This window comes from Ipomoea triloba, chromosome 4, assembly GCF_003576645.1.
Source record: "Ipomoea triloba cultivar NCNSP0323 chromosome 4, ASM357664v1".
In the NCBI taxonomy this organism is placed as follows: Eukaryota; Viridiplantae; Streptophyta; class Magnoliopsida; order Solanales; family Convolvulaceae; genus Ipomoea; species Ipomoea triloba.
The window spans coordinates 36,173,524-36,199,986 of NC_044919.1; the positions used below are offsets into that span (position 1 = coordinate 36,173,524).

A 26,463-nucleotide genomic window follows, 5' to 3' on the forward strand; every position below is an offset into this window, starting at 1 on the left:
TATAAAAATGAAGAGTCTCCACCGTACTATATATGATTCTGTGAATATCCTCCTCATTATTCCTTCGCCCTAGAAATCTAGAATTCTAGTAATTTTGGAATCCTTAACGTAATACACAAGAAAATCAATTTTGGGATTCCTAGATTACCAGTCGGAGTTCAAATTAAAAAGCCGCCGCCATCAAAGGTTTTGGCATCAGCAAGTCAATTCGGATATGGCTTACTCCGTAGATGATGGAGATTTCAACATAGATTATGAGGATTCCGACGTAGATGATGGAGATTTCTATCACAGTGACAACATAGATTATGAGGGTTCCGACGAAGACGGCGGCGAGGATTCTTTTACTCGAAAGCCAAGTTACAGTATATTGAAGGAGGAAGACATTCGCGTACTCCTCGAAGACGACATTAACAAAGTCTCTAGTACACTTTCGTTGCGTAGAGGGGACGCTTGCGTTTTGCTACTCGCGTACAGTTGGAGCGTGAGCAAGGTGCCGGAGGAATGGTTCGCGGATGAGGAAAAGGTCCGGAAAGCGGTGGGGTTATTGCCGGAGAGCCAAACTTCGCCGATCCGATTCTCTAAGCGCGAGAAATTCCGGTGCGAAATCTGCGGCGACGAATATCCTCTCTCCGAAAGCACCGCCGCCTCTTGCGGCTGCGGCCACGCTTTCTGCATCGCGTGTTTTAAATCGTGGATTCAATCGCTGATCAAGGACGGGCCGGGTTGCCTCTTCAAGCTCCGCTGCCCCTGGGTTGGCTGCAACGCCGCCGTAGTGGCGGAGACGGTTGAATCGGTCGCTGATGAGGAAGACATAACTAAGTATCGGCATTATCTCCTTAGGTCTTACGTGGAGCAAAACCGGATGATCAAATGGTGCACGGGGCCCGGGTGCGATTTCGCCGTGAAGTTCGATACGTGGAACGCCGATTACTACGACGTTGTATGTGAATGCTCGCATACTTTTTGCTGGAACTGCTCGGAGGACAATCACCGCCCGGTGGACTGCGGCACCGTCGCCAAGTGGATGATGAAGAATGTCTCCGAAGCCGAGAACACAAATTGGTTGCTTTCCCATTCCAAGCTCTGTCCCAAGTGTAAACGCCCAATCGAGAAAAACCATGGATGCATGCACATGACTTGCATTGCACCTTGTTTGTAAGTAGAATTTCCAAATAATCACAAAAACATTAAATCACATAATGAATATTAGTTTCTAATATTTAATATATTTTATGTAGTTACGAGTTTTGTTGGTTATGCCTGGGCGGGTGGGGCGAGCACGACTGCAACCGGTACAAGAGGGAGAGGGAGGATAAGGATAAGGATGAGGTGACGAGGCGGGAGAAGGCGAAGAAGATGTGGGGGAAGTACATCCATCACTACGAGCGTTGGGAGGGGAACGAGAGGTCGAGGAAGAAGGCGGTTGAGGACTTGCGACGGTCACGAGGGGAGGACATTCAAAAGCTAAGCAAAATTCAAAGCGAATCGCTTTCCCAGGTGAAGTTCCTGGTGGAGGCGTGGGAGCAGATAGTGGAGTGCCGGCGCGTGTTGAAGTGGACCTACGCCTACGGCTACTACCTGCCGGAGGAGGCGGCGGCGAGGAAGCAGCTTTTCGAGTACTCCCAAGGCGAGGCGGAGGGCGTACTGGAGAAGCTCCACCACTGTGCGGAGAGAGAGGTGGAAGATTACCTGTCGTCGGCGAAGCCTTCCGAGGAATTCCAGAATTTTCGCCGCAAGCTCTGCAATCTCACTTCTGTTACCAAAGGATTCTTTGAGAAATTGGTTGCAGAGCTGGAGAACAATCCTCTGGAAAGCGAAGACAATGTTGTTGATGTCGCGGACGCGAACAAACGATTGAAGCAGTGATCTATCTAACATTCAGACGAGTAGGAAATAGGGTTTAGGGTTTCAGCGATCGGAAATTTTGCATGGATTGACTGGAGCATTAGAGACACACGCACAAGTGCTATAAGAATAAAGTGTCATTTTAACTAGAAATAATGTAATGAATATCGTTATCATGCACAAGTTTCAAAAATATAAATAAAAAAATGACCACAACATTTAAAAAATCCATCCATGGAGCATTATTAGATTCTACCTGTCGAGATTTCATACATCGCAGCTTGCTTGCAGAACTAAGCTATCATTCCTCAATGTTCAACATACTCGAATAATTGAAAGGAAAGAATAAAATCTATTCCGAAATAATGTAATGAATATCACATATCATTCAAGTTCCAAAAATATCAATAAAAAATGACAACATTTCAAACTGAAGCTAATAAGAGAGCCTAATACGTGTTGTTTATCTTTACAGTTTTCAGCCCTCCTCTCCCCTGAGAATTGGGTAGGGTAGAATAGGGCAGGAAATACAAACACAGATCCAGCTTCAAAGAAGTTGCCACTCATCTTCTTGTTTACCGTTCTCTGAATCACCAATGGAGGTTGCGTCAAATGACTTGAATCCTTCTGCACTCCCCTCGCCCTGCATATCTTGATATTGGACTGGCATGGAGGGATTCCGAGTCTCGGTTATGGTGAACAGTGGAGCCCCACCTGATTGATCAACCAGATCCGATGCTCGTGCACAAAAATCATCAAAATCACCTAACGAATTCAAAAGTAAACTCAATGGTGAACATTACAGCCAATGCTTCAGCTTCAATCTGTTTAAATGAATGAATAAAAGAAGAGAAACATGAAAGCAGAGCATACTCTTGTCTTTGCAGTAAAACCCGATAGCCAAGGATGGATCAATGGAATCAAGTGGGAGTTGCCGCACAACACTGTATTTGGAACCGAGAGGATATGATCGTACATAAGAAAATCAAAATAACAAATATACGAGGATGAGAATGAAGAAATCATTATGCAAGGGCTTACTCGCAGTGGTAAGATGAAGTGTCGATATCTAAATTATCCCTCCCAAGATCAACAACCTGCCAACAAGACCAGTAGCATGAACTGATGGACTCTCTAGGCAACAAATATCATACAAAGCATAGACAATAACGAAATGCACAAGATTGAACTTTGCAAATATTTGAAGAAGCCCAATAATCCAAATAATGCAACCACTGCTCTAGAAGGAAGAATATGACTTGGCCACATTCTAATAGGCAGCATGTTATCCCAAGTTTCAATCACTGCACCTATCACAAATCCCATCCTGCAAAGTGCAAATAGGTGAACCCCAGTAGCTGCTGAAGTGCTTATACCATTTCCCTCCCTTAATTTCTTACGTCAAGGGGAGGGGGACGGTGGGAGACAAACTAAGAAACAAACGTACAAATTCTTGAGGTGTGGAAAGGGGATTGGAATATTTCATGAACAGTTGAGGACCACAGAATATTTGTAAATCCCAAAAAAGGACAATTTAGCCTCATGACACTCATAAAAGTGTATTCAGAAAGTGATAATTGAAAAAATCAGCCACTTCAGCGTACATATGTGGCATAGCCACCATGAAGAAGCCATACTCAAACAAAATGCAGGAGATAAAAACACATATAGTCCATCCCCTTAGAGGGAACAAAAAATGACAGATGAAAGATGTCACTAAAGAGGGGAATTAATATCACATTAACATGCATAGGAATGTTCCAAAAGCTAAAATGGTGGATCCAAATTAAAAACCTACCCCATATGCCAAGATAACCAGATGAGAAAATATGCACTATAATACTATATCCCACAACTCCACAAGACCTTATACAGATTCAAAGTTTACTCAACCAAGAAAAGAACAGATATTGTGTATGTTCTCAAACAGTTGGAAAAAAAAATCCCAACAACCTGACAACTGAAAAATCCATCAGAGGTTAGCTAGCATCTGAGGAGAGCTAACACCAGCACCACAACCCCATCCCATGGGAGTTGTGGTGGTGGGGGAGGGAAGGGAAAGGAGCACATATTGGGATATGTAATAAGAAGACATATTAACTGTTACAAAAATAAAGAATAAGATAAACAATTACTTGTTGAACTTCATGTGGATCAAGATAAAATGCCTGATCATCCTGCACGCCAACAATGTATGTTGAGACTCCAGGTCTACCACCAAGGATTCCCAGGCTTTGGGGGAAGCTGAATGTAGCTTTTAACAAGGGAAGATACCTAGGAACAAAGAATGAATGTTTTAGGGGAAAAGGGAAAAAGAATGAGAAAAACAACTCGTATACACCACCCTTAAGGAGTCATTCATATACAACCTACAGCATTCATATTCTTACCTAGTATATAAGTTTTCCCATACCATGCGCAGGATGAATGGCATTGAAAATGGATACAAAGATAATGCCACATAGTAAATATGATGATGCTTGAGATGTAAAATTAAATTAAGAGGCTCTTTAACTAAGGCAAGAAGTATAGATAGCTTATCCCATCTTAGACAAATATCTTAGATTCTTAGGTCAGCATTATAATGTCCAAGAAATTCAATTAATTACTTATAAATTGCATAACCTAAAAATGATAATAAAGAATTTCTTCTTCCAAGGTTGTGCCGGTAGTCTATGCTTCACTTTGTGTCAAACATCCCATGGATTAGAAGGCCCCTACCTGGCCAAAAGCCTTTCAAACTCCTCCCGTCTTGTAATATACTCTGTAGAAGTTAATTGTTAAAATGTTCCAATTGTTACACACATGATGTCCCATTTTAAACGTGTAACTAGTAAGCCACAATGTAGGTCGTCTAATTTGTGCTAAGAATTTATTCAATCAAAAACAATATAATCAGTACAATATTCTCACCTTGACCATTATTACCTGAAATCTTTAATCATTTTCAGCATTGGACAATTATTTACTCCGCATGTTACAACAACCAAAGTATGACTAGAAAGTCAAAATATAAGGGTAAAAGGTTCTTTCGTTCCAGAAATTCTTCACATGTAAACCTTAATTTCTAGCTGATGCAATAACACAATTATATTTAAAGTATCCACTACGCATAAAAGAAGGATCTGCATTGGCCAAAATGTTTACTACTTGCAGCCTTCGTGAGCCAGCAAATCATCATTTTCTATTACCACTTAAATCAGGATATAAAAGCTAAGAGTTTATTGCTGAAGTATAGATGGATCAAGGACTTCACAATTAAAATTAACATGAACTTCAAGGTATTACATTTTTCTTCATTGTTGAATCATAATAGGACCATGACTATAATTGAATGTGAAAATAAAAGGGGATTAGATGATTGCTTCTAAATCATTCCTGAACTGCAAACGAAACTATAAAGACATTCACATTTGGGCCATACCTTGGGTTAATCTTGTCGAGTCCTAAGACCAAGGGAACCAACAAAATTATAGGAGCCCAATCAACTTGGCCTTTTGACAACTCGAGGCATCGCCTTGAGACATCATCAATGCAAAGGGCTGGTGCACCGCCCCTTTCTCCATCTTCATCCCCAGAAACAACATAGATAGCCACCCGTGACAGGTCTGCATTTTCAGCGTCCTCTCTCTTACAGCACACCAGTGTTTCCCATGTGCGACACATTGCATATGGGCCAACCCACGAACCAGGGGAAAGATCATATGCCTTTCCAGCTTGAAGAAGGTTGTGGATAGAGTAAGCAGATTCCTCTGAATCACCAAAAAGGTTCAATATCTCCAAATAATTTTGCTCAAGCAACTGCAAATCACAAAAATATAATTCTATCATACCATATTTCAACAGTCAGTAAAAAAGCAGTAAGGTATGAAGAGATCCAGCTGGATATGCATTACCTTCTCCAAAGACTTCCTCCATGATCTTCCTAGTCGATGGAAAAGCAATGCCTGTGACCAAGCAGATAATTACCTTGATCTTCCTTTTTAGAATTTGTGCAAAAAAAAAAAAAAAAAAAAAAAAAACTAAACTGGCACACAATAATGCACTACCTGAGCAACAAGCATCTGACTGCTTCGAAGCATGCAACCCCAACCTGAATCATTAGTATATTTGGACTCTCCTATTGGGGCAAACCCTAAGATTCATAATCATTCGCGCACAAAAATACCATTAATTTCCTTTAAAATTCAATTCTAAACGAAATGTTTTCAAAAAAAAAAATTAAAATTAAGAGTCTCACCTTTACGGTAAGTGATTAAGATCCTCGATGAGAAATCTTCGACAAACGAAGCAAATCCCTGGCTCTGAGTCGGATCGGTGGATGGACTATCATCTTGAGCAACTTTATAGCAGCAGCCGAGAAGCCAAATGTCAGTATTGGAGACTGAGGGAATCCCAGTTTTGTTTAAACCTAAAATTCTCCACACTGAGCCACTGTTCATCGCTCTTCTCAAGGCCGAAGTCCAACCAATCGCATAATGCTTTGGTATCAAACTAGACGCCCCTTTTCTTGGAGACCCTTTCGAGTGCTCAGCTGACGTAGTACCCGAGCTTGAGAAAGCAGATACCCTAAAGCCCGACCAAAAAGAATGCCTTTGGTCTGCCGAAGAAGATGAAGCAAAACTCTGTCCCGAACCCGGAACCCTATCCAGCGAATTGGAATCGGAGAAACTTCTGCTGATGCTTCCAATTATACTCTTCTTCGGCATCAAAAAGGGCACAGTGATTCAGGACATCAGGGAAACCAGACCCCACAAGAATTCAACTAGCTTTCTTTCTTGAAAATAAAAAACAATGATTGAAATCGAGCAAAGATAGTTAAGTTAGATTAGAAGAAGAAGAAGAAGAGGAAGATGGAGAAAAGGAGAATATTTGAATTGGAAGCTTGTGATATTTTAATGATGATGATTTAGGTTTCGTAGTCAGCCAATGTTTGGTGGCGTGAAGCTTTGGCCGATATTCGATGGACAAATGCATAGAGTACAGCTAAAAACATGATTCTAATCTAAATGGACTTTATTATTATAAAACTAGTAACTAGTAACTTACTCATGTATATACATATGGGTGAGAAAAAAATCCGACCAATCAAAAAATCTAACGATTAAAAATCAATGATTTCCTTGTAAACTGTCTACATCATGATTTAATGAATTAAGTTTTTGTCTTCAAAAAAAAAAATCAAATCACTCAAATATTGTAGTTTCAATTATTAAGTTAAAAATATTTGATTATTTCTGTTTGATTTTCAAATTATTAGACAATAAATTGGTCATTTTATCTTCTATTGAACTTGAATGGCAATCTTTGATATAAATGAGGCATAGTCATCCGAGAAACCAACACCCTTCTACTTGCATGATTACTTGATATTATTTTCGCTTCTATAACATGTTCTGAAAACCTGGTAACTACCAACCTAGTACCATCGCATAGTCAAAGTAAGTGATCTATATTCTTTAACAACATCACAGGTGAGCCAACTTTTAATGTTAATGAGTGATTAAGTATGTCATATGCTCAGTTGCTCACAATCCATTTAAGAACTTAGGTGTGTGCACATTTGTCAGTACTTTATTATTCGATTCAGACCTACATACAGTATTGTAACTCAATTATATTATACTTTCCGCTTCATACATGTTACTCATGTAATCATTAATTGATTTAACAACATCAAGTGTTGAGGTCATAATCACCCGACTTTCTAGAAAACTATTATCACAATTTCCACTCCTAAACATCGGAAATGTACTCTACATGATCTTGGGAATCAGGTCACCAATCGAGGGCAACAACATCGCTTGTGGAATACCAACCTTAGCACAATCATCATTTGAACCTCCGACTGTTCAATCATTGACCGCAACAATTCAATTTGCAAACTCTTCCACTTGTTGCATTTCTAAACCAGGTTCCCTGCGTATTATTTAAACAAATATTCTTTGTTAATCTAAAACTCTAAGAAGAATACGGGGATCAATTTTGGAAAATCAACATAGTCGGGGATCATTGCTAGAATTAACTCTAAGAAGAATGTATAGTTGCAGAAACGATATATGCTCTATTTGTTAAATAAGTAGTCTATTAGCTAATTTTGACTTATTTGACATCTATTAATTGTTTGACTTGGTTAAAAAATCAGTATAAGTATTCGGTTAATAAGTTTTTTTTAATTTCAAAATACTAAATTTTAAAAGACTACTCAAACCAACATTTTCATAAAAAAGTTGTTATCTATATATTGTTTTTTTTTTAAAATCTATATCTATATATAGTTATATAACATTATAACATATAATCCTAATCCTAACACCAAATGAAGATCGAAGAGGATGGCCTTCCAGATAATTGAGACACGGTTACACAAAAAATATAGATAACTGATGAGTAATTACCGTTTTTGTTTATTTTATTTTGTACTCGGTATAAATGCGAAATGAAACCGAACATCCAAAAATCTCCATATCCAACTATCCCGCGCCTCTCTCCTCTGTGTCCGTACTTCCATCCTCCCGTTCATTCCCCAGGAGTTAAACTGCTCAACCGGCGCAACTCACTGGGTAATTATCTTCTTCTTATTCGTTCTCTGTTTACTTCTCCCATTTTTCTTTTGTCATTTATCGTTGTTAGGGTTGAAGGCTAGTTCATTTCCTCTTCTGGGAACTTAGATCCAAAATTTTCCCAGTATTTTTCATTCTACGATTTCTCCGCATCAAATGAGGGCCAGTTTTCAAATTTCTTAATTCTTTCGTGGTTTGTAATGTTCTCGAGTTCAATTCTTCATCTTCGTTTAAGATTTTGTTTTCTGCGTTTTTGAAGTAGTGTTGAAGTTTTAGTTCTTAAAATATGTTAGACTTATAATAAGCATTAGGTATTAGAAGTCTGCAACACATGCACCGTGATGCTCACTTTTGGTTATTGGGCGCAATTGTTGAAATTGAAGTTCGGTTGAATCATATAATTGTTCATTTGTTCATGACGGCCGGAATTATGAGATCCCCCTTTCCTTCTTTATCTTCTACATTTAAAAAAAAAAAAATTGAATTTAGATTATTTATGTGCATTTAAATTTTTTCTTTTGGGGTGTAGTCAAATAGTTGCTTCGGATTTCATTATGGTGTTTAGGTACCTCAAAACAGGGCTGAAACTCATTGTGAAACCACTGTAGCAGGATAAATGATGACTTGATTGAATAAATTTTCAGGTAATTCCAGGAAATGTGCTGAGTTCATAGTTATAGTGTTCTGTAATGGTTATCTTTCAGATTGGATCATTCAAAATGTTGTTGACCTGATGAATTTAAAAGTAATGATGAAATTATAATTCTCTTGAAATAATTGAACTTTCATTGTAAACTGATCTGGTATTCCACTCACTTTAAACTGCAATGTAGAGTTTCAATGAATAATGTGGTAACTTAGGGAACCATTTATAGTCAACTATATGAGGCTATGTAGAAAATTGGGTCAAAAGGACTGATCTTATGTATGCTTAGTTGCTTATGTAGTTTTGTATTTCAATAAACTAGAATAAGACATTGGATTTTTTAATGAATCACATGCTTCAGTAATCCTGATGCTTTATTATTATTATTTTTGAAAATAAAGTTTGCTTTTGCTTATCCAATATTTAACCTTGATTTTTAAAGATTGATATTATGCTCTTGTCTGCAAATATTGAACATCTAACAGTGTTATAATATTTTAAAGAGACCATTTGAATTGCTTGAAGCTGTATTATCTGTCTATTTACTCCTCCTCTATGGACTGACGTTTATTACTATTGTAGGCAATACGTACTTGTCATTGTAATTGATCAACAGCTAAGGGCATGCCTGCCATGAAGGTCCATCTGGAGACTGATTCTATTTTATTTCTTTTCTTCAACATATTTCCTGTACTATTTGCTAGCTAAATGCATGTTTGTATGATATTGGCTGAAAATGTTATTCCCATACCATGATGAGAAGCCAATAACAAAAATTTGTATTTTAGGACCCGAAATTTGATGTGATATAGAATATTTAGACAAAAACTGGACACATATCTAGCAGACATGATTACTTCACAGGGATTCTCAAAAGTACATGGGCATCTTATAGGAAATCCTCATGTTGGAGATCTATATCTGATTCCTACACCTAAATCACTTCTATTTTATTTTTAACTTGTATTAGCCTTTTGTTTATACCTTCAATACTTTTTTAGTTATTCTTCCTTAAACTACACAATGGCAAGTTTCCATGTTCATTTATTTTTTAATGCTGTTAATCTGGTCAAGCTTGGCCATATACATGTGTTCCCACTTCCCACTTCCCAATGAATGCCTCAGTTACATCTTATGGCTTCTTTTTGCCATTTCTTACCAGGGTGCTGTTACTAGTGGTATTGAAAACATATTCAGCAAATTGATAACAGAAATTGGAGATCCTGTTGACTTTGAACTTCCTGACTGGCTAAATAAGTGGCAGCCTGTGCCATACACCTTTATAAAACGCAGTATCCTTGTTAAATTATAGCGTTAATATACCAAATTGCCAATTACTATCAACTTTTGCTTTGCTTTAGATGGCTTACAGTATTTTCTATTCAAGTAATCTTTATTTCTAAGTGTTTGGTTTTTATCTTTGACTTGAAAATTTTTCCTCTTTCTATGGCTAGCTCTGCTCCATCCTTTGTGTACTGTTTGTATGTTAACTAATTAAGATATATATCTCACTAAGAGGATTAAGAGGCGTTTGGAAGATGATGGCATATTTTGTTCCTGCAACTCAGTGGCTGGATCTTCTGATGTGTGCGGTAGGGATTGCCTCTGCAGGTGAGACTCAATAGATTAAATTTCAGTTGTAGTCTGGTGTATGAAAGTAATATATGACATTTGAAACTAGGTTTCACATAACTCCACGGTTTTGATCCTTAGGAACACTCTAAAATCAAACCATACTTTAATTCACTAGTTTGATTTGATGATTCTTTCATCCCCCCTCCCCTTTCCCATTAATGTTGAATCTAGTCTGATGAGATATTTTTCTTTAAGTTTAAGTTTGAAAATATATATTAATATCAATTTTCTTCTTCCATTTATGATTAGTTATTTGTTTATTATACTCTACCAGCATGCTAATGTCTAGCTGCTCATCGGGATGTAAATGTGGAGGTTCATGCCTCAATAAACCTTTCCATCAACGTGCTGCCAAGAAGATGAAAATAGTGAAGGTATACGTACTTTTGGGATTAAAGTCCTGTTACCAGAAGCAACTTTTATTACTGGCATGTTAGATCCTTATCCTTTAAATCCTGTTTTTTGTTCAGTTCATTTTACCTGGGCATTTACAAGGATCTAACCCTTGTAGAGCAGTCAAATGTTAAATCCTAAGTTTGCATAGCAAGTATAATTCCATGCATTCATCATACTCAATTCTTGAACAGATGCTGTTTTAGGAATGGAAGAATTTAAAATAAAACACACACAAACACAAACTATCCAGAAGATACTTACGTTCTGAGTCTCTGACATTATTATTTCTATTAATCCAAAAGGATTGGTTGGAGAAATTGGTTACTGGGCATACATGATAATATGTTTTCATCCAGCAGCCAGATTATTTCTGCCATTTATATCAGTATTTTTGATATCATAGTTTAATTTATTTATTATTTTTAATATATTTAAATATCTGCAAACATTAACCTTTTTTCCCTCTTTACTGAGTTTACTCTCACTGTGGCAATGCAACTTTCAGACTGAGAAATGTGGATCAGGAATTGTTGCAGATGAAGATATTAAGCAAGGAGAGTTTGTTATAGAATATGTTGGGGAAGGTGAGAGATTAAGTTTTTATATATTATTGAAAGCATAATTAATATTCTGCAGAGAGTATTGTTCACTAACCTAGAGAAAATTTGTTGCAGTTATTGATGATAAGACATGTGAAGAGAGACTTTGGAAAATGAAACACCTTGGGGAAACTAATTTTTACTTGTGTGAAATTAATCGGGATACGGTTATTGATGCAACTTATAAGGGAAACAAATCAAGATACATTAATCACAGTTGTTGTCCAAATACCGAGATGCAGAAGTGGTATGCTTCTTTTCTGTATATATCTTCATGACTGGTATATTTGGAACTTTTATTTTAATTTTTTCAATTTCTTACATGGCATTGTCTTTTAGGATGATTGATGGTGAAACAAGAATAGGCATATTTGCTACGTGTGACATAAAAAAGGGAGAGCATCTGACCTATGATTATCAGTAGGGGTGATTTTATTATTATTGTTGTTGTTGTTGTTATTATCAGTGTCCTTATCTTTTCAAAGCATCCCTTGTATGTTTGTCTAAAAAGTGTAGCAGGTTTGTACAGTTTGGTGCAGATCAGGATTGCCACTGTGGAGCTGTAGGATGTAGACGAAAACTTGGTGTCAAACCAACCAAGCCGAAGATTTCCTCTTCAGATGCTGCATTGCATTTAGTGGCCTGTCAGGTGGCAGCTACTTCTCCCAAAGTGAGAACACTTTTGTCTGCAAGACAGGTAGCCGTTATAGTTCTCTCTTTTCTTTTTTTTTTTTTACCATGACAGAACTGAGAATATGATTCCCAAGGTCAGTCCTACACTGTTAAATCATTCAATTTGGAAGTTCCTAGCCAAATTTACAGTAGATTTGCTGAATGTTTGACCTGGTAATTCAATGTTTGACAAAGACAATCATCTTCCTTTATTTCTCTCTCCATTTTTTTTGGATAGAATCTCTAGTAGCAACAACAAAATATTTTATTTTCTCCTGTACTGGTTCTTTTGCTCTATCTTTTCTCACATTCAGTAATTTTTCTTTTTCAATGATGTATGTTTTGATGGTTTTACTGATAGTTGCACTAATTAATTTCCCACTTGGCTAACCTTTAAGATTTGCTACAAGATTTAGCCAGTTGATCCTAATTCGGTTTCTGAAAAAATTTATTCGATCCTTTAAAGAAAATTAATATTTCTGTGCAAATGTAACCTTTTGGGGTGAATTTGGGCTAATTGTTATCTCCTTTTCTATTTTATATTTTAAACATGAAGGCATATCCAAATGGCGCTCGTGTTGCAGGTAAACTGCTTTTTCTTATCTTTTTTTTTTTTTTTTACTCAATTCACTTTTCACAATGTAATATTTCATTGAACCTTGGACAGTGAGCATGTGGCTTAGTTTGTATTCTTTCCCTGTTCAGGTAGTTCATGTAATGATTCTGCTCAAAGAGTAAGGTCTACGCGTAATTGCATCGGTCAAATCATTAGAATAAGTCGCTCTTCTGATATGAGGTATGCCTAACTCTCTACTCTTTCTATTTTTAATATGTCAAGGACTAACAGTGTCACTATAGTCGAAGGATCAAAGTGGTATTTACTGTTAGGACTTTTAACATTTGAAGGAATCTGTATGGTAGATGCTTACTAATCCTCCAGATATGGGTACACAATTGGGTACATTCCAATCACACTTTCCCAGTGAACATAATCTAGATCCCAGGGAGGGCAAGAAATTGGAGTTAGGTTTAGTGTACTCTTCTTAGGTTTGCATTGCAATTTAGAAAAGTATGATGGAGTATTATATGTGGGATCTGCCCCTCATAGTGGAGTGGCATTGTATAGACACATGATGAAAAAGTGGAACTGTGAAGAAGAAAATGTTAATGGGGGTTGATGTTAGGATTCTTGTGTAATGCACTTCCAATGGGCTTTATTTCAGGTCTTACGGAATTATAAAACAGTTTGATAGTACCACAAGAAAACATTTGGTAAGATTTCATTAGATCATGTATAACTGAAACTAGATTTGATTAGGCTCAACTCAATATGTTTTTATTTTTTTTGACAGATCATGTTTGAAGATGGCAAGACGGAGTATCTTGACTTGTCAAGAGAAGATTGGCAATTATGCAACTTCTCTGTGTAATTAGGTAACTCTAATTTTGTCTTATCTTGTAACCATTAAAACTTGGTGCTCATGTTTCCTGTCTGCTGGAATATATTTGGAAAATCCTGTTTATGACAGTGATTTCTGTTAAACAAGCTGAGTTGCCAAGTATCTCTATGATGTCAAAATGTTGCCTCCATTTTTCTATCAAAAGTAAAAAATACTGAAATTTCATTGAGCAATGATGGATTCATTGGATTCTATAAAAAAAAAAAATTCATGTTTTCTTTTTTAGCAAATAGAAATTTTTATTAATCCAACTAACAAGGGTCATCCCCCACCATCCTTCCCCCAAGCCCAAGTAAATGCCCTTTTTATCTGAAGCAAAACCTTGGCCTTACACATAGTTCTGCATAAATTGAAACTTTATGCTGGTCCCTTCTCTGAACATAATCTGATCATGTTGAAATCCTTAGAGTTACATAGTACAAGTCATTCTAGAATTCTGCAGTGTTGACTGTCTCATTGGTATTCTCTCTGTATGAAGTCAGCGATTGAACATAGATGCTTCCTGTAATACATATTGCTATTCACTCTACGTTAAACAACTGGTCCAAATAGGTTATTTCATCCATTTCAGATTCCCAGTACCAAAATTTTGGGTTTTCTAGCAAATCTTCCTTTTTTGTTTTATAAGTGGAGCTCCATTGGTCAGTTTGGTCATTTAATGTGCTAAATTACATGTGCCAGGAATATAAATTATAATGTGAAACCTGGCATACCTCACAAGGGATGCCCCAGAATGATGTACAATGTAATTGTAAGTCATTTTCATTGAAATAGGGAATGATGTTAATCACATTAACAATTCACTCGAAACGACCATACTGTAATGAAGACCATTTACAATTTCAATGAACATTTGCTTCAAGCCATACCATACAAGGTAAGCTGGGTGCATGATATATGCCATATTCTGAGTTCCAGGATAGAAGCTGTCTGCTTTATTGCCACCTTTCAATTTCAATACTTCCCCCAAACAATAATTAAAGAAGCAAAGAAAGATCAACCATTTTGTATTTTTTTTTTTATGGCTTGTTAACATTTTAATGATTGCTTGCATTTGTATTGCAGGATCGGCAACGAATACAAAGTTAAGTGGCATAGCTCCCTTTTGGCAAACAAAGTTGTGTTGGGGGGATTCATAAATGTTGATGGTGGATCCTTTGTTGTACTGTACCAATTGTATAATTGTACTTTGGTAGCCCTTTGTCAATAAAAGCATGAGATAGTGGTTCATTCATTCAAAGTGACTTTCTAGATTATTTGAAATTGTAATATTATTCTTTTTCGTGTAACCATAGCAAATGTAACATTAGGCAAAAGACTAACACAAGAGGTAAAACAGTTTTGTTGTGACTCCAATGAATTTGCTTGATTTGTGTTGTTTTTTGGCTTTGATTGCTGCTAATAGGAGGGAGCCTTGTATTATTTTTGTTTCCCCACTCCCTGGCTGTGATAATCTTGTGTGTAATGATCAAATGGGAGTCGTGAGTGAACATCTCATGCTGGAGACAGAGTAGGCTGTTTGTTTCTTTTCCCTCAGCCTGGGGTTTCCCCTCCAATTTGTAATTTCCAAAAAAAAAAAAAAATCTAGTAAAAGGGTGTTAGCAGGGACCGTTGGGCTAAAGGAGTACATTATTAGATTTGCTGAATCACTTGCAGTACCACAAAAGAACTTTTGCAGCCTTAAATTTTGGATACTCCCGACGTTTAAATAATTGAAACGTTTACGTATCGTAAACGCTATATATCTTTATTTTTTTTGTTGCTTTTTTAATAAAAAGCTGAGAGTCAAAAAAGGGCCAGATCTGATCTGAGCCACCATTAATGGTTTTCTGATAAAAACAATCCACCATTAAATTTGCCAGCTGTACATTTCGCACCACCCCACTAGGTACACATGTCGCATAATTGCATAAAACCTAAACCTAGTTCACACACCACACAAAACATTGGTACTTCTGCTGTGCTGGCTTCTATCATTTTTAAATCAATTGTCAATTCTACTCCCCAATAAACGGATATTCTTTCCCTTCACTCTTGTTGGCACCACGCAAGAGATTTGTCCAATTCCGCTGCCTAGTTTCACCTTAGCCTTTTTTCACAAATACTATAATTCAAGATAAGAGTCAAATAGGTCATTCGACTTTTATAAATAGTGCAAACGAAAATTTTAATGCATCAAAACCAACAAATATACACCCACCGTTGGATATCATAAATCATCACCCCCACCCACGCACATGCACATACCATAACACTGAACATAATAATATAAAGCAAGAGAAGTGGGAGCCAAAGTGAGGAGGAGAGGATCTATTCAGAACACATCGTGGTCTAAAAAAGAAAAATGGGAAAGGTGAGGGAGAGGGGAGAGAATATGTTCACTGCCTGCAAATTAAGATCTGAAAAGAAGAAGTGGGAGTTGTACAAGAGCTGATTGAGGTGAGGTCAATCTACAGACCACCTTATACAGGACAAACAAAAACCCTATACAAACCAATCCAATCAGCAGTTAACTAACTAGAACTAGTGTGCCAAACTATGCTACAATCAAAGAAGCAGATAAAGAGGGAGTGAGTGAGTGTGCTTTCTGATTTTACAGCTGCTCTCTACTTATGCGCCCCGCCACCTTCAGCTTCAGCTCCTTCCTATCGCCCCCCGAGAAGAACAGCGCCATGCTTCTCTGAATGATCAGTCCGTCTAGACTATCTCGTACGGTTTTGTGGCTGTCGCGTATGCTCCTTGGGACTCCTTGCCATGTTAGTTTCCTGCCCAACCCACCAACTTCCAGGCTGTAGCTGAACTTCTTCGCATCCTCCTCGTCACCCATGAAGCGGAGGAATGCCATGTACACCGGTGATATTCCCAGGCTGAATGCCTCAAAGTGCAGGCAGAACTGGTAACCAAAGCAGTTGAAAACCTGTTCCATATATCATATATGAATGAATGCCATAGATTTCTGAAACATCCAACAAATTTCACTCGTAGTAGTATATTGTGGTTTCCGATTTTATTCATGTTTTAGTAAGGTTAAGCTATGTACTGAAGGCAGTTAATACCCAATTTAGTCCTTGACTATAGTGATTTTTCTCGATTTAGTCATAAACCACTTTTTGTGCTTAATTAGGTCATGGACTTAGATGATTTTATTCAATTGAGTCATCTGTTAAGATAGCTTGGTAATTTCACCTCTATTAATACCCAATTTAGTCCTCGATTACAATAGTTTAACCCAAGTTCGTCTTCAACTATAGTGGTTTTACCCAATTTAGTCCTCGACTATAGTGATATTTCTCGATTTAGTCCTTGATTCTAACAGCCAAGGATTCAAGGCAGTTTATGTATTCTAGGCGATATAATAATCACACAGAACTCGAAATTACAGAATAACACACAGTAATAACTGGTTCCAAGTGAGTCATAGCAAGCAGGCTGTTTAAGCATCAAACATATACAGTCTCGGGTCTCCTCTTGAGTGTGTGTCTGTGTGGGATGAGGTCACATATAAATGTGTGTGTGTGTGTGTGTGTGTGTGTGAGAGAGAGAGAGAGAGAGAGAGAGAGAGAGAGAGAGAGAGCAGTTACCGTCAACATCCATGTGGCGTTTTCAACATCTTGGGGATTGTTTTTGACATATCGATGGTTGAAGGTACATCCATCATGCATGTCAACCCTGTGATCATCTTTAAGGTGTGAGACGAGGAATTGAATATCACCAGTAACGGGGCAGTCAGAGCCAGCATAAGGGCAACTATACGGGCGAAATTTGCAGTTCTGCTCATGCCTCAGTCTGCTATGATAAGGAAATATATCTTGACAACCAAACAGCTGATATTTACAAGGCAGTTCCAGCGATTCTGCAATTTTCTCCAACGCCAAACATCTAATGTTTCCAAGATCATGGCGGCATATTGGACATAGATGCACCTTTGACTTGCACTTCTGGCATAAAGTATGGCCATTGGGACACTGAACAAAAGGAAAACAATCACATAACTGATACTAAAATTCGGATATGTATAAGTATTTACCCAAACTAAAAACACCCTTTAATTATTATTAAATAAATTAAATTGAAAGTTTTACCATGTCTAGACTTGAAGCACTACAATAATTTTGCGATTGCAGTTACAATCTTTAAGCATGTATGTACTACTTATTATCTGATCTATCCTAACAGAGAAGGCAACACCTAACCTATTTTAATGTTTACAAATTCTAGGATGGATAGTGACCGACTCCTACTATCAAAGAAAACAGTAAAAGAATACGGATCTCAATTGCATTGCATTTTATTAGTTGATCGCGGGCAAGAGAAACTCCATATAGGAGGCATATTATTCTTTGGGGATAAACAAAAGATGCAATAATAATAATTAGTGCCTTAATAGATCAAATACTTGTAGTTTCTTCAAAACACATACATACCCTTTATCTATCCTCAACTTTCTGTCTAATCCGGTTTAATTCTTCAGCCAGGTCAGGTGTCTTTTTGTAATTACAAGTGTTTCTCAATGGACTTCCCTTTGAATTGAAAGCATTTTTTTTGGGGAAAAACCTACCTGGTGAATTGGCGGGTACATCATATTTAGACAAACAGGGCATTCCAGTAGTTCATGGACGGCAGTATTCGATCCAGCTCCATGCTTCCCACCAACAGCCACAGATACAGATTTTCGAAAAGGGGAACCTTTGAATTCGGAACTTTCGGGTGCAATACCATAATCAGCAAATGCAGTCCGGGAATCAACAATGTCCTGGTAATTGTTGCCTCCTGGAGCCATTTGTTACAACCAAAATAAAAACAGCAAGTTTGCAGTTCTTAGCACTGTATATCCCGCCTCAACTCTAAATCTTCTTCTAGTGTCCTTGAATGAATTGAGCCTGTACAGCCAACAATACCTATCTTAATTGAATTAGATACAAGACCAGTCGTCTATCGGAAAAAAAAAAAAGAAGAAGAGCAATATTCTTTTATTCTTCAAGGAACATTATGAAGTCAATTTTGGGAAAGTTATCAAGGATGCCTTTCTTGTCTGTTTCACCAATCAATATTAGTCATAGAACTATACATACTTGACAAAGACGACCCCAGAAAAAAGAATAGAAGCAACATGTGCAAGAACATTTAAAGTAAAAAACCACAACAGGTAAGGTAATTGCATTGTTCACATGAATATCAGTTACAATGATGCCAAAACTAGCCCAATCTAATCAACAAGAATCTGATTGTAATTACACATTGAACAGAGAATATAAATGATGAGACATTGAAAAGCATACAGGGACGCATGCTTTGTTTGGCAGCTTATTTTAAACTATAATTAAGTTATAACCTCTGTTGATAAAGCATGGAGCTTAAAATAATACCTTATTTTGAAACACTACCCTAATGAGCAGTTCAAAATAAGCTAGTAGCAACTAACTTATAAGCTAGGTATGTCAAATAGAGCCGTAGTATTCTTAACCACCATATCTAGCACAAGATGCAACTGTGCAGGTTCTATACCCATCCTATAAACCAAGAAAACTATCCCTTACAGTACACTGGCATGCTTTCAAGAACTTGTTTCTCTTTTAATCAGGAAAAGCTTTTGTTCTGTTTGACATGAAAAAGCCCTAGTTGTAATCCTAAGTTTTTCAACAAAAAAAAAAAAAGAAGAAAAAGAGAGTTGTAATCCTAATTTCTACCACAAAATTGGGGGGTTTCGGAGCTTTGGTCATAAAGATGCAATTCGTTTTCAGTTTACCTCAAACAGAAAGATCCTCCTCGGATTCATGGGACTCCACAGAAAATAAAGTTGCGTCGAAAAAACGTTAAACAGAATATCTTCCTTCCTTTAAAGGAAACTGAAAATACTGCTTGAACATCGCATCAAAGTATGGTTTTTGTTTGTCGGTAAATCCATAATCCAAGAAAAAGAATCACACCAAAATGGGATTTTTTATTTTGAACCTCAACCAAGAACAATTAACAGAAATTTTTAGGTTTTGTCAGCCTTGACTTGATGTCATATTAGCAAAAATGGAAAAAGTCAAAATACACTCAAAACATTCAAAGATCAATTTTTTACACCGCAATCTTCTATTCCAACCACACTTTCCTAAATTAAAAAAAAAAAAAAAGTATCATATTTCAAACAATTCCATCCAATTTTCAAATGCCCAACCAAGAAATTCATAACATCACATCCTTTAAATTCAAAAATACCCCAAAGCACACAACCAGATCCCCACCATTTTCATCACACATTGCACATTTTCCAAAATACAAAATCAAACCTGCAATTCTCAGCGTTGAAAGCTGAAGCCTCCAAGAACAGCCTCCAAAATTAGAGTTGTGGGGAGAGAGAGAGAAGAAGAAAATCCATGGAAAATTATTAACCCAAAAAGGCAGTGGAAATGGGGGAAAAAAACTCGGTCAAAACATGGAAACCCCTGTGTTTAAAAAGGCCGGAAAGCTAATCAGTAATCAACCCATTTTCTTTGTGAGAGTAATCAATAATTGGGACCTGATTGAATTCACGAACAAGGCACGACAGGGACAGGAATATGGATGGGGTAGATGGAAGATAGTAAGTGAGGTGGAGCAAAATCCTTAAAATCCGTTTTTCCTTCATTTACGTGTCCGGAATCCTCTTCCTAATCTTTCGTCTTTTTCTAGTGCTCTTCTGGATTTTATACACCACACACTTTGCTTGCTTAATTAATTCATCATTTCTCACTAAACTATGCAACTTTTTTTTTCTCTCTTATTTCCAAATCATTCCACCTTTATGTATTTGTTTAATTGTTTATGATAAATGATTTTATATTGATGGTAAAAATGTCAAATCTCAAATTTGGGGTGGAAAGATTTCTATCCATTATTCAATTTATTAAAAAATTATATATGAATGTCAAAATCAGTACAACATAACTTTTTTTTTAGTATTACTTACTCTATTACAATGTAATTCATAACTATTTTTTCAACCTACTAAAGTACCTCTTGTAAAAAGGGAAGGGTTTGATGCCACTGGACTACAAGGTCCTTGGCAACTTTTCTAAGATTATTACACACGAATTAAATTTATTTCATACACACTGTAACAAGGTATTTGGTTATAATGAGAGAATTAGGGTAAAAGGAATTGCTACTTCATGAGAATTGAATAATGTGAGAATTTAAATTATAGGGTTTAGTTTGTAAAAATAGAATTACAGAGTATTTTAACTCTAATGTTTAGTATTTGATGTAACAAATATGTGTAGGTATATTGTATTCGGCCACAGTGTAAGGTCCCGAATAGTTGAATGGACCTGAGAACATTGAACACCATTTGATGGTGCATCATCCAACGGTCCAGAACATGGTGCACATAAAAAGTCAACCCATGACAGAGCCCAAGCCCATTAATTTTAAGCAATTCGTACTGTACAAAGCCAAGCCCAAAACGTAAGCCCACGAATTCTGAAACTCTAGCATTACTCCACAGACTTGTCTCTGCAACTCCACTCCAACTCTCAAAGGCTTTCTTCTTCGTACAACTCCATAGTCTGAACAACAATTGGAGCAGTTTCCTGTAAGTTATTTCTTTTCCCCACAATCCTGATCAGTGATTAATGGTGTGGACGGGTTTTGGAAAATTGAGAAGGAATGACATGAATGATGATTGTAAGGTGTTTGATAAAATTCCTCATTGGCATACAGAATTTTCAAGTGACATGCCCAGTTTTCTTTATACCTTATGAGTCATAGAAGTTCGAGCTGATAAGATAATGCATTTATGCATTATTGTACTTACTCAAGGGAAGACACAAAGACATAATCAGCTGTAGAACAATAACACTTTCAGAACTAATTAAATACTCACAAGTTGGAAACTTGCAAGCTCGTAAGTAAAGGTGTCTACTTCTCAAGTATGCAATAGGTAGATTCATCCTAATGTTAAATTACTGTATTCCTTTTTTATTTCTGTAAATTCTTTTTCTACAGTTTTGCTGCAGAAACTTTTCTCCCCAATCTATATACATAGTTTAGGCAGAATGAATAAAATTCTTGGGACATTGATGTAGAGTTGTCATCAACATATCTAATAGATGCTCAAATCATCTCTGTTGCTTCAATAGTAGTAGGACAATTATTGACACTAACATTACACTGAGAATTTAATGTTCTCTCTACTCTGGTGCACCAAAAAATTATGATCAATTATGCAAATACCTTTTACCAAAAATCTGGCTTACTTTATCGGTTTGTAGTATCACAATAAGAGTAATTCCATATCTTCTTTGCTAAATTTTTGTAAAATATCCAAACAATTTTATCTGCCCTTTAATGGAACTTATAATATGTTTGCCAAACATAAATAATAAAATCTTTTTGAAAAAGTTCATTTTTTTAAATGTTTTCTAAAATGGAGATTTTTGCCTTTTAATCATGAAATTCTTATACAAAAAAAGTAATAATATTTTATTATGTGTTGATTTTAATTTTAATTTTTTTTTTGGTTTTTTCATTTGTGAAAAATGTTCTGATTTACAATATGGAAAATTAGAAAAGCAGCAAAGTTAAAGCATCTTTCATTTGGTTATGCAGAAAACCTTCACTGAAGAGTGACTGCAGGATGATAGTTCGAAAGTTGTCACCATCCAAGCTCAAGAAGCTTTTAAGCCCACTTTGTTTCTCCGCCTATACTTCCACAGACCCCATTTCTAACTGCCTCCCCAATATTCAAACCTTCCAACCCATTCATATCCAAAACCCTGCTAAAACCCTAGTCCCATCATTCTCCCTCAGAACCTTCTGTGCACTGTCTTCTCCAGCTTCACTCCTCAGCCGAGATGGAAATTACAACGAAGCCACTTCAGAAGCCCTCCCTATCTGCCCTGGCTGTGGTGTTACCATGCAAAACTCTGAACCTAAGCAACCTGGTTACTTCATCAATCCATCAACTAAATCCCCCAACTATAAGGCACCCATTGATAGAAATCCTATAGCTGATGAGGTAGATATCTCGAATTCCCTCAAGTCAGGACTCTTAAAAGAGCTGGTAGAACCAGAAAATGAAGAAAATGTTGAAAGGCTGACTTTGATGCCCCCCAAGAAGCCTGTGGTTTGTGCTAGGTGTCATAGTTTGAGACACTATGGGAAGGTGAAAGACCCAAGTGTTGAGAATTTGTTGCCAGATTTTGATTTTGATCACACAGTTGGGAGGAGGTTGATGTCAGTAACTGGGGCAAGAACCGTGGTGTTGATGGTGGTAGATGCATCAGATTTTGATGGGTCATTTCCTAGGATAGTGGCTAAGCTAGTTTCAAAGACAATTGAAGAAAACTCTAGGGCATGGAAGGAAGGGAAATCAGGGAATGTGCCGAGGATTGTGCTGGTGGTGACAAAGATTGATCTTTTACCTAGCTCAATATCACCTACTGGGCTTGAACATTGGGTTAGAACAAGGGCTAGGGAGGGTGGCGCAATCAAGTTGACCAGCGTACATTTGGTGAGTGCAATCAGGAATTGGGGTGTGAATAATTTGGTCAATGATGTGGTAGCGTTGTCTGGGCCAAGAGGGCATGTATGGGCAGTAGGTGCACAGAATGCTGGGAAGAGTACATTGATTAATGCAATTGGGAAATGTGCTGGCAGGAAGGTGACTCATTTGACTGAGGCACCTGTGCCTGGGACTACATTGGGGATACTGAGAGTGGAAGGGGTACTCCCAAAGAATGCCAAATTGTTTGACACTCCAGGCCTTTTGCACCCTCATCAGATCTCAACTAGATTGACTAGGGAGGAGCAAAAGCTAGTTCATATGAGTAAGGAGCTAAAGCCCAGGACATATAGGATCAAGGTTCGGCGATCTTTGCCCAACTGTTTGAATTAATTTTCTTTTTCCTCAATTTGATTAATGAGAATTATTGTGTTCCCCTTTGGGTACCCATTGGAACTCTGCGTGGATGCTTTACATTGCTGCTTCTCTAATCATTATGTTCAGATTTCAATTGAAGCTTCAAAATGCTAGTTACTCATTTCATCAAAGCATACCCTGACAGACCTCTCCTCCATGATGCCTAAACAATGGGCATTTCTTGACTCATCCATGCCCCTACCCCTCATCTGCTTGAAAGGGAGAAAAAGAGTGAAAATATGGAAGGAATTTTTATGCTTAATCTCAATGCTAATAGATGGATTCACCAAGCATCCATCTATTTGTAGATTTACATTTTGCTTATACATTTGTAGTATTGGTGTTTTCATTATGTGGTTTTGACAGGTAGGATATTCAGTTCACATTGGTGGGCTAATGAGGCTGGATGTAGAAGAATTATCAGTTGATTCTATATACATTACAGTCTGGGCATCTCCTCTGATTCCACTTCATATGGGAAAGACGGAGAATGCAAGCGAAATGTTGGAAGAACATTTCGGCCATCAGTTACAGGTATTATTTGATTTGGTCAATTAGTAAAGTTTTCCGTGCTTTTATTGAAACAATATCCATTTTGATTATAACACTGTTACAAAATGCTTTTTTCGTTTTGTAATGTAAACAATTCACTTCTAGCCAGAGAGCATGCCCATTAACCTTTTAAAGAAAAAACTGAGGGAAATTTTAAATTAACCTTCTGAGTGTTGGAGTAAATTTTTTGCCGTACATCTAGAAGAATATGAGTAGTATATGGATGGTTCATGTCATGGCATATTTGAAACCATATACTTTTGAATGAGTGGGGTCTCACAGAGAAACTCCAATGGCTAGAATGTCTGAACTGGGGTATTTTGTGTAAGTTCTTGACCCTATTTGATAGTGCTCATCTTGTATGATGCCATGCTTCTGTTGACAGCCTATGTTTCTGTATGTATGTGCATTACTGAATGTCTTTTTCTCTCTGCCTTTCTTTCAGCCACCAATTGGAGGAGATCGTGTTGCAAAGCTGGGTGAGTGGGTGAAAAAAGAATTCCGTGTCAGTGGCAATGTATGGGATTCGAGCTCTGTAGATATTGCTGCCTCTGGTCTTGGTTGGTTTGCCATTGGACTTAGAGGAGAGGCTCAATTGGGAGTGTGGACATATGATGGAGTTGATGTTGTGGTTCGCAATGCCTTACTTCCTTACAGAGCGCATAACTTTGAAGTTGCAGGTTTTTCAGTATCTGAAATTGTGTCAAGGGCTGATCGTACTAAAAATAAGCAACACTCTAATGAGAAGAAGAGAAGGCTGAGTGACACAATGGCAACAGAATTTGCTCCATCATCAACAGTTGCTGCTGATACAGCTCCAAACTCCACTTAAGCTTGGGTTGCAACAATAATGGGAGTTGAGTGGATTTGCTTTCGAAGCTGGAAGGTGCACAGTGCACGGCCATCATCAACTCAACTATCAGATCAGAGTTCCAATACTGCTTTAGCCTTCAGCAGAAGTAAAATGCATTTGTTAGTTACTTGATCAGACATGGAGCAATAGGTAATGATCTTTTTTGACAAATGCATGTACAATTTCCTCAACTTGAGTTCTAGTCTTGGTTTTTGAAGAGCAAGAATAGGATTGAAAAACCGATTGTGCAACTTTAGGAGTTAGGACTCAGTCCTTTACTAGCTTCAATATGGTGGGTGGCTTTCAAAACTTGTGTTGTGTCAGAGTCCTTTAGTCGTTTTTCCTTTGAATTGAAGTTTTGTTAGGATGTTGTTTACTATTTCAATATGATACACTCCTTCCTTGTTAAGAAGGCAAACCTTATAAAGGAAAGTTATTACAGCCAGGTCAAGGTGACCTATTTATTCAAACTAACTTGAGAAGATTCTTCATTTTTCTGCTATGTTTTTGCATATCTATGAAACTAAAGCCTTGAGGCAGGTTTGTTTGTTGCTGCAGCCGAGGAGGACGAGGAGGGCTGGGTGTGCTGGTGTGTTGTTTGCTTATTATTATGTTGTTCATTTTCATCCCCTTCCTTGCCTCTAGAAGCCTTATCCTTTGGGTGCTTTGTATATTCCGGGGAGTAGAGCTTTAGCTGCCCATCTTCTTCGTCGGCGGTGGATGATGATTTTGAATGAGCAGCAGAAGAAGCCCCTTTCCCTTTGTGGATTCTGCTTGAGTTTGTCATCTTCTTCCTCACAATATTGCTTGCTTGCTTGCTTTTTGATCAGCTCACACTTTTGTTTTTGAAAGCCAACTTTTTTTTGACAAGTGAGGATGGACGCTAATGTTAAAATTGAGTGACTTTATAGGCTGTGCTGATTTTTGTTTCGTTGTGCTTTTAGCCACGTGCCATTGTACCTAGCAATTTCCTGCACGTGGCAGCTTTTTGGGGATTTTAAGGAATGCTGTTGTTGCTGTTATACGAAGGGAGGAGTCATCAGTGTCTATCAACAACCCTCTTCTGGTCAATTCTTATGCGTATTCATATCAAACTATGGATTTAGTCCATTCAAGTAGTTGGAATAATACACAATAAAGTGACACAAAGGTTGATACTAATGAATGAGAAGAATGGTTTATAACTGCCTCCCTAGGAGAGTCATCCAATCTTTGAACAATATTTACCTTAATAACAAACAATAAGATAAAATAACTTGGTTAAATTGTTACCTAGTTACTCCTAGGTCCAAAGTTTGATGTTTTTTGGTGCAAAGAATATAGAACACAACTCGACTTTTCTTTCTATTT

At 37.3% G+C, this 26,463-nt stretch overlaps 5 protein-coding genes across 13 annotated transcripts; 3 read left to right on the plus strand and 2 right to left on the minus strand.

The window, feature by feature from the left end:
* Positions 1 to 27: 27 nt before the first annotated feature.
* Positions 28 to 2,077, plus strand: LOC116016302 (probable E3 ubiquitin-protein ligase ARI8). The gene is made up of 2 exons (XM_031256506.1): positions 28 to 1,158; positions 1,242 to 2,077. Exons 1-2 carry the CDS (start codon positions 215 to 217, stop codon positions 1,867 to 1,869), a joined length of 1,572 nt encoding a protein of 523 aa, XP_031112366.1. The 5' UTR covers positions 28 to 214; the 3' UTR covers positions 1,870 to 2,077.
* A 103-nt stretch (positions 2,078 to 2,180) lies between these two features.
* On the minus strand, positions 2,181 to 6,806 carry LOC116016303 (cysteine protease ATG4A-like). Its single transcript, XM_031256507.1, has 8 exons — positions 6,089 to 6,806; positions 5,898 to 5,983; positions 5,745 to 5,795; positions 5,273 to 5,649; positions 3,984 to 4,122; positions 2,890 to 2,945; positions 2,722 to 2,792; positions 2,181 to 2,613 (listed from the first exon to the last, which is right to left on the minus strand). Exons 1-8 carry the CDS (start codon positions 6,555 to 6,557, stop codon positions 2,396 to 2,398), a joined length of 1,467 nt encoding a protein of 488 aa, XP_031112367.1. The 5' UTR covers positions 6,558 to 6,806; the 3' UTR covers positions 2,181 to 2,395.
* A 1,478-nt stretch (positions 6,807 to 8,284) lies between these two features.
* On the plus strand, positions 8,285 to 15,197 carry LOC116017183 (histone-lysine N-methyltransferase ASHH3). 3 transcript variants are annotated; one of them, XR_004097857.1, is made up of 16 exons: positions 8,285 to 8,411; positions 8,977 to 9,055; positions 9,640 to 9,696; positions 10,220 to 10,349; positions 10,557 to 10,668; positions 10,967 to 11,066; positions 11,594 to 11,672; positions 11,763 to 11,934; positions 12,027 to 12,107; positions 12,207 to 12,384; positions 12,916 to 12,943; positions 13,065 to 13,155; positions 13,583 to 13,631; positions 13,712 to 13,793; positions 14,501 to 14,696; positions 14,885 to 15,197. XR_004097857.1 is itself a non-coding variant. In XM_031257715.1 (15 exons), the coding sequence occupies exons 3-14, from the start codon at positions 9,682 to 9,684 to the stop codon at positions 13,787 to 13,789; spliced, it is 1,113 nt and encodes a 370-aa protein (XP_031113575.1). In that variant the 5' UTR covers positions 8,285 to 8,411; positions 8,977 to 9,055; positions 9,640 to 9,681; the 3' UTR covers positions 13,790 to 13,793; positions 14,885 to 15,197. The 3 variants fall into 3 exon arrangements, 1 of the variants encoding a protein (XP_031113575.1); XR_004097856.1 differs by having other exon boundaries at positions 14,594 to 14,696; XM_031257715.1 differs by lacking the exon at positions 14,501 to 14,696.
* A 909-nt stretch (positions 15,198 to 16,106) lies between these two features.
* On the minus strand, positions 16,107 to 20,440 carry LOC116016764 (E3 ubiquitin-protein ligase SINAT2-like). 2 transcript variants are annotated; one of them, XM_031257157.1, is made up of 4 exons: positions 20,098 to 20,440; positions 18,378 to 18,717; positions 17,401 to 17,784; positions 16,107 to 16,736 (listed from the first exon to the last, which is right to left on the minus strand). In XM_031257157.1, exons 2-4 carry the CDS (start codon positions 18,597 to 18,599, stop codon positions 16,413 to 16,415), a joined length of 930 nt encoding a protein of 309 aa, XP_031113017.1. In that variant the 5' UTR covers positions 18,600 to 18,717; positions 20,098 to 20,440; the 3' UTR covers positions 16,107 to 16,412. The 2 variants fall into 2 exon arrangements, with proteins under 2 accessions (XP_031113017.1, XP_031113016.1); XM_031257156.1 differs by having other exon boundaries at positions 18,378 to 18,699; positions 20,098 to 20,439.
* An 821-nt stretch (positions 20,441 to 21,261) lies between these two features.
* LOC116017813 (GTP-binding protein BRASSINAZOLE INSENSITIVE PALE GREEN 2, chloroplastic) lies at positions 21,262 to 26,171 on the plus strand. Of its 6 annotated transcripts, none has more exons than XR_004097970.1 (5): positions 21,389 to 21,728; positions 22,397 to 23,651; positions 24,075 to 24,242; positions 24,706 to 25,263; positions 25,654 to 26,171. XR_004097970.1 is itself a non-coding variant. In XM_031258455.1 (4 exons), exons 2-4 carry the CDS (start codon positions 22,425 to 22,427, stop codon positions 25,090 to 25,092), a joined length of 1,782 nt encoding a protein of 593 aa, XP_031114315.1. In that variant the 5' UTR covers positions 21,262 to 21,380; positions 22,397 to 22,424; the 3' UTR covers positions 25,093 to 25,558. The 6 variants fall into 6 exon arrangements, 4 of the variants coding, with proteins under 4 accessions (XP_031114315.1, XP_031114314.1, XP_031114317.1 ...); XR_004097971.1 differs by having other exon boundaries at positions 25,672 to 26,171; XM_031258455.1 differs by lacking the exons at positions 21,389 to 21,728; positions 25,654 to 26,171 and adding an exon at positions 21,262 to 21,380 and having other exon boundaries at positions 24,706 to 25,558.
* Positions 26,172 to 26,463: the final 292 nt, after the last annotated feature.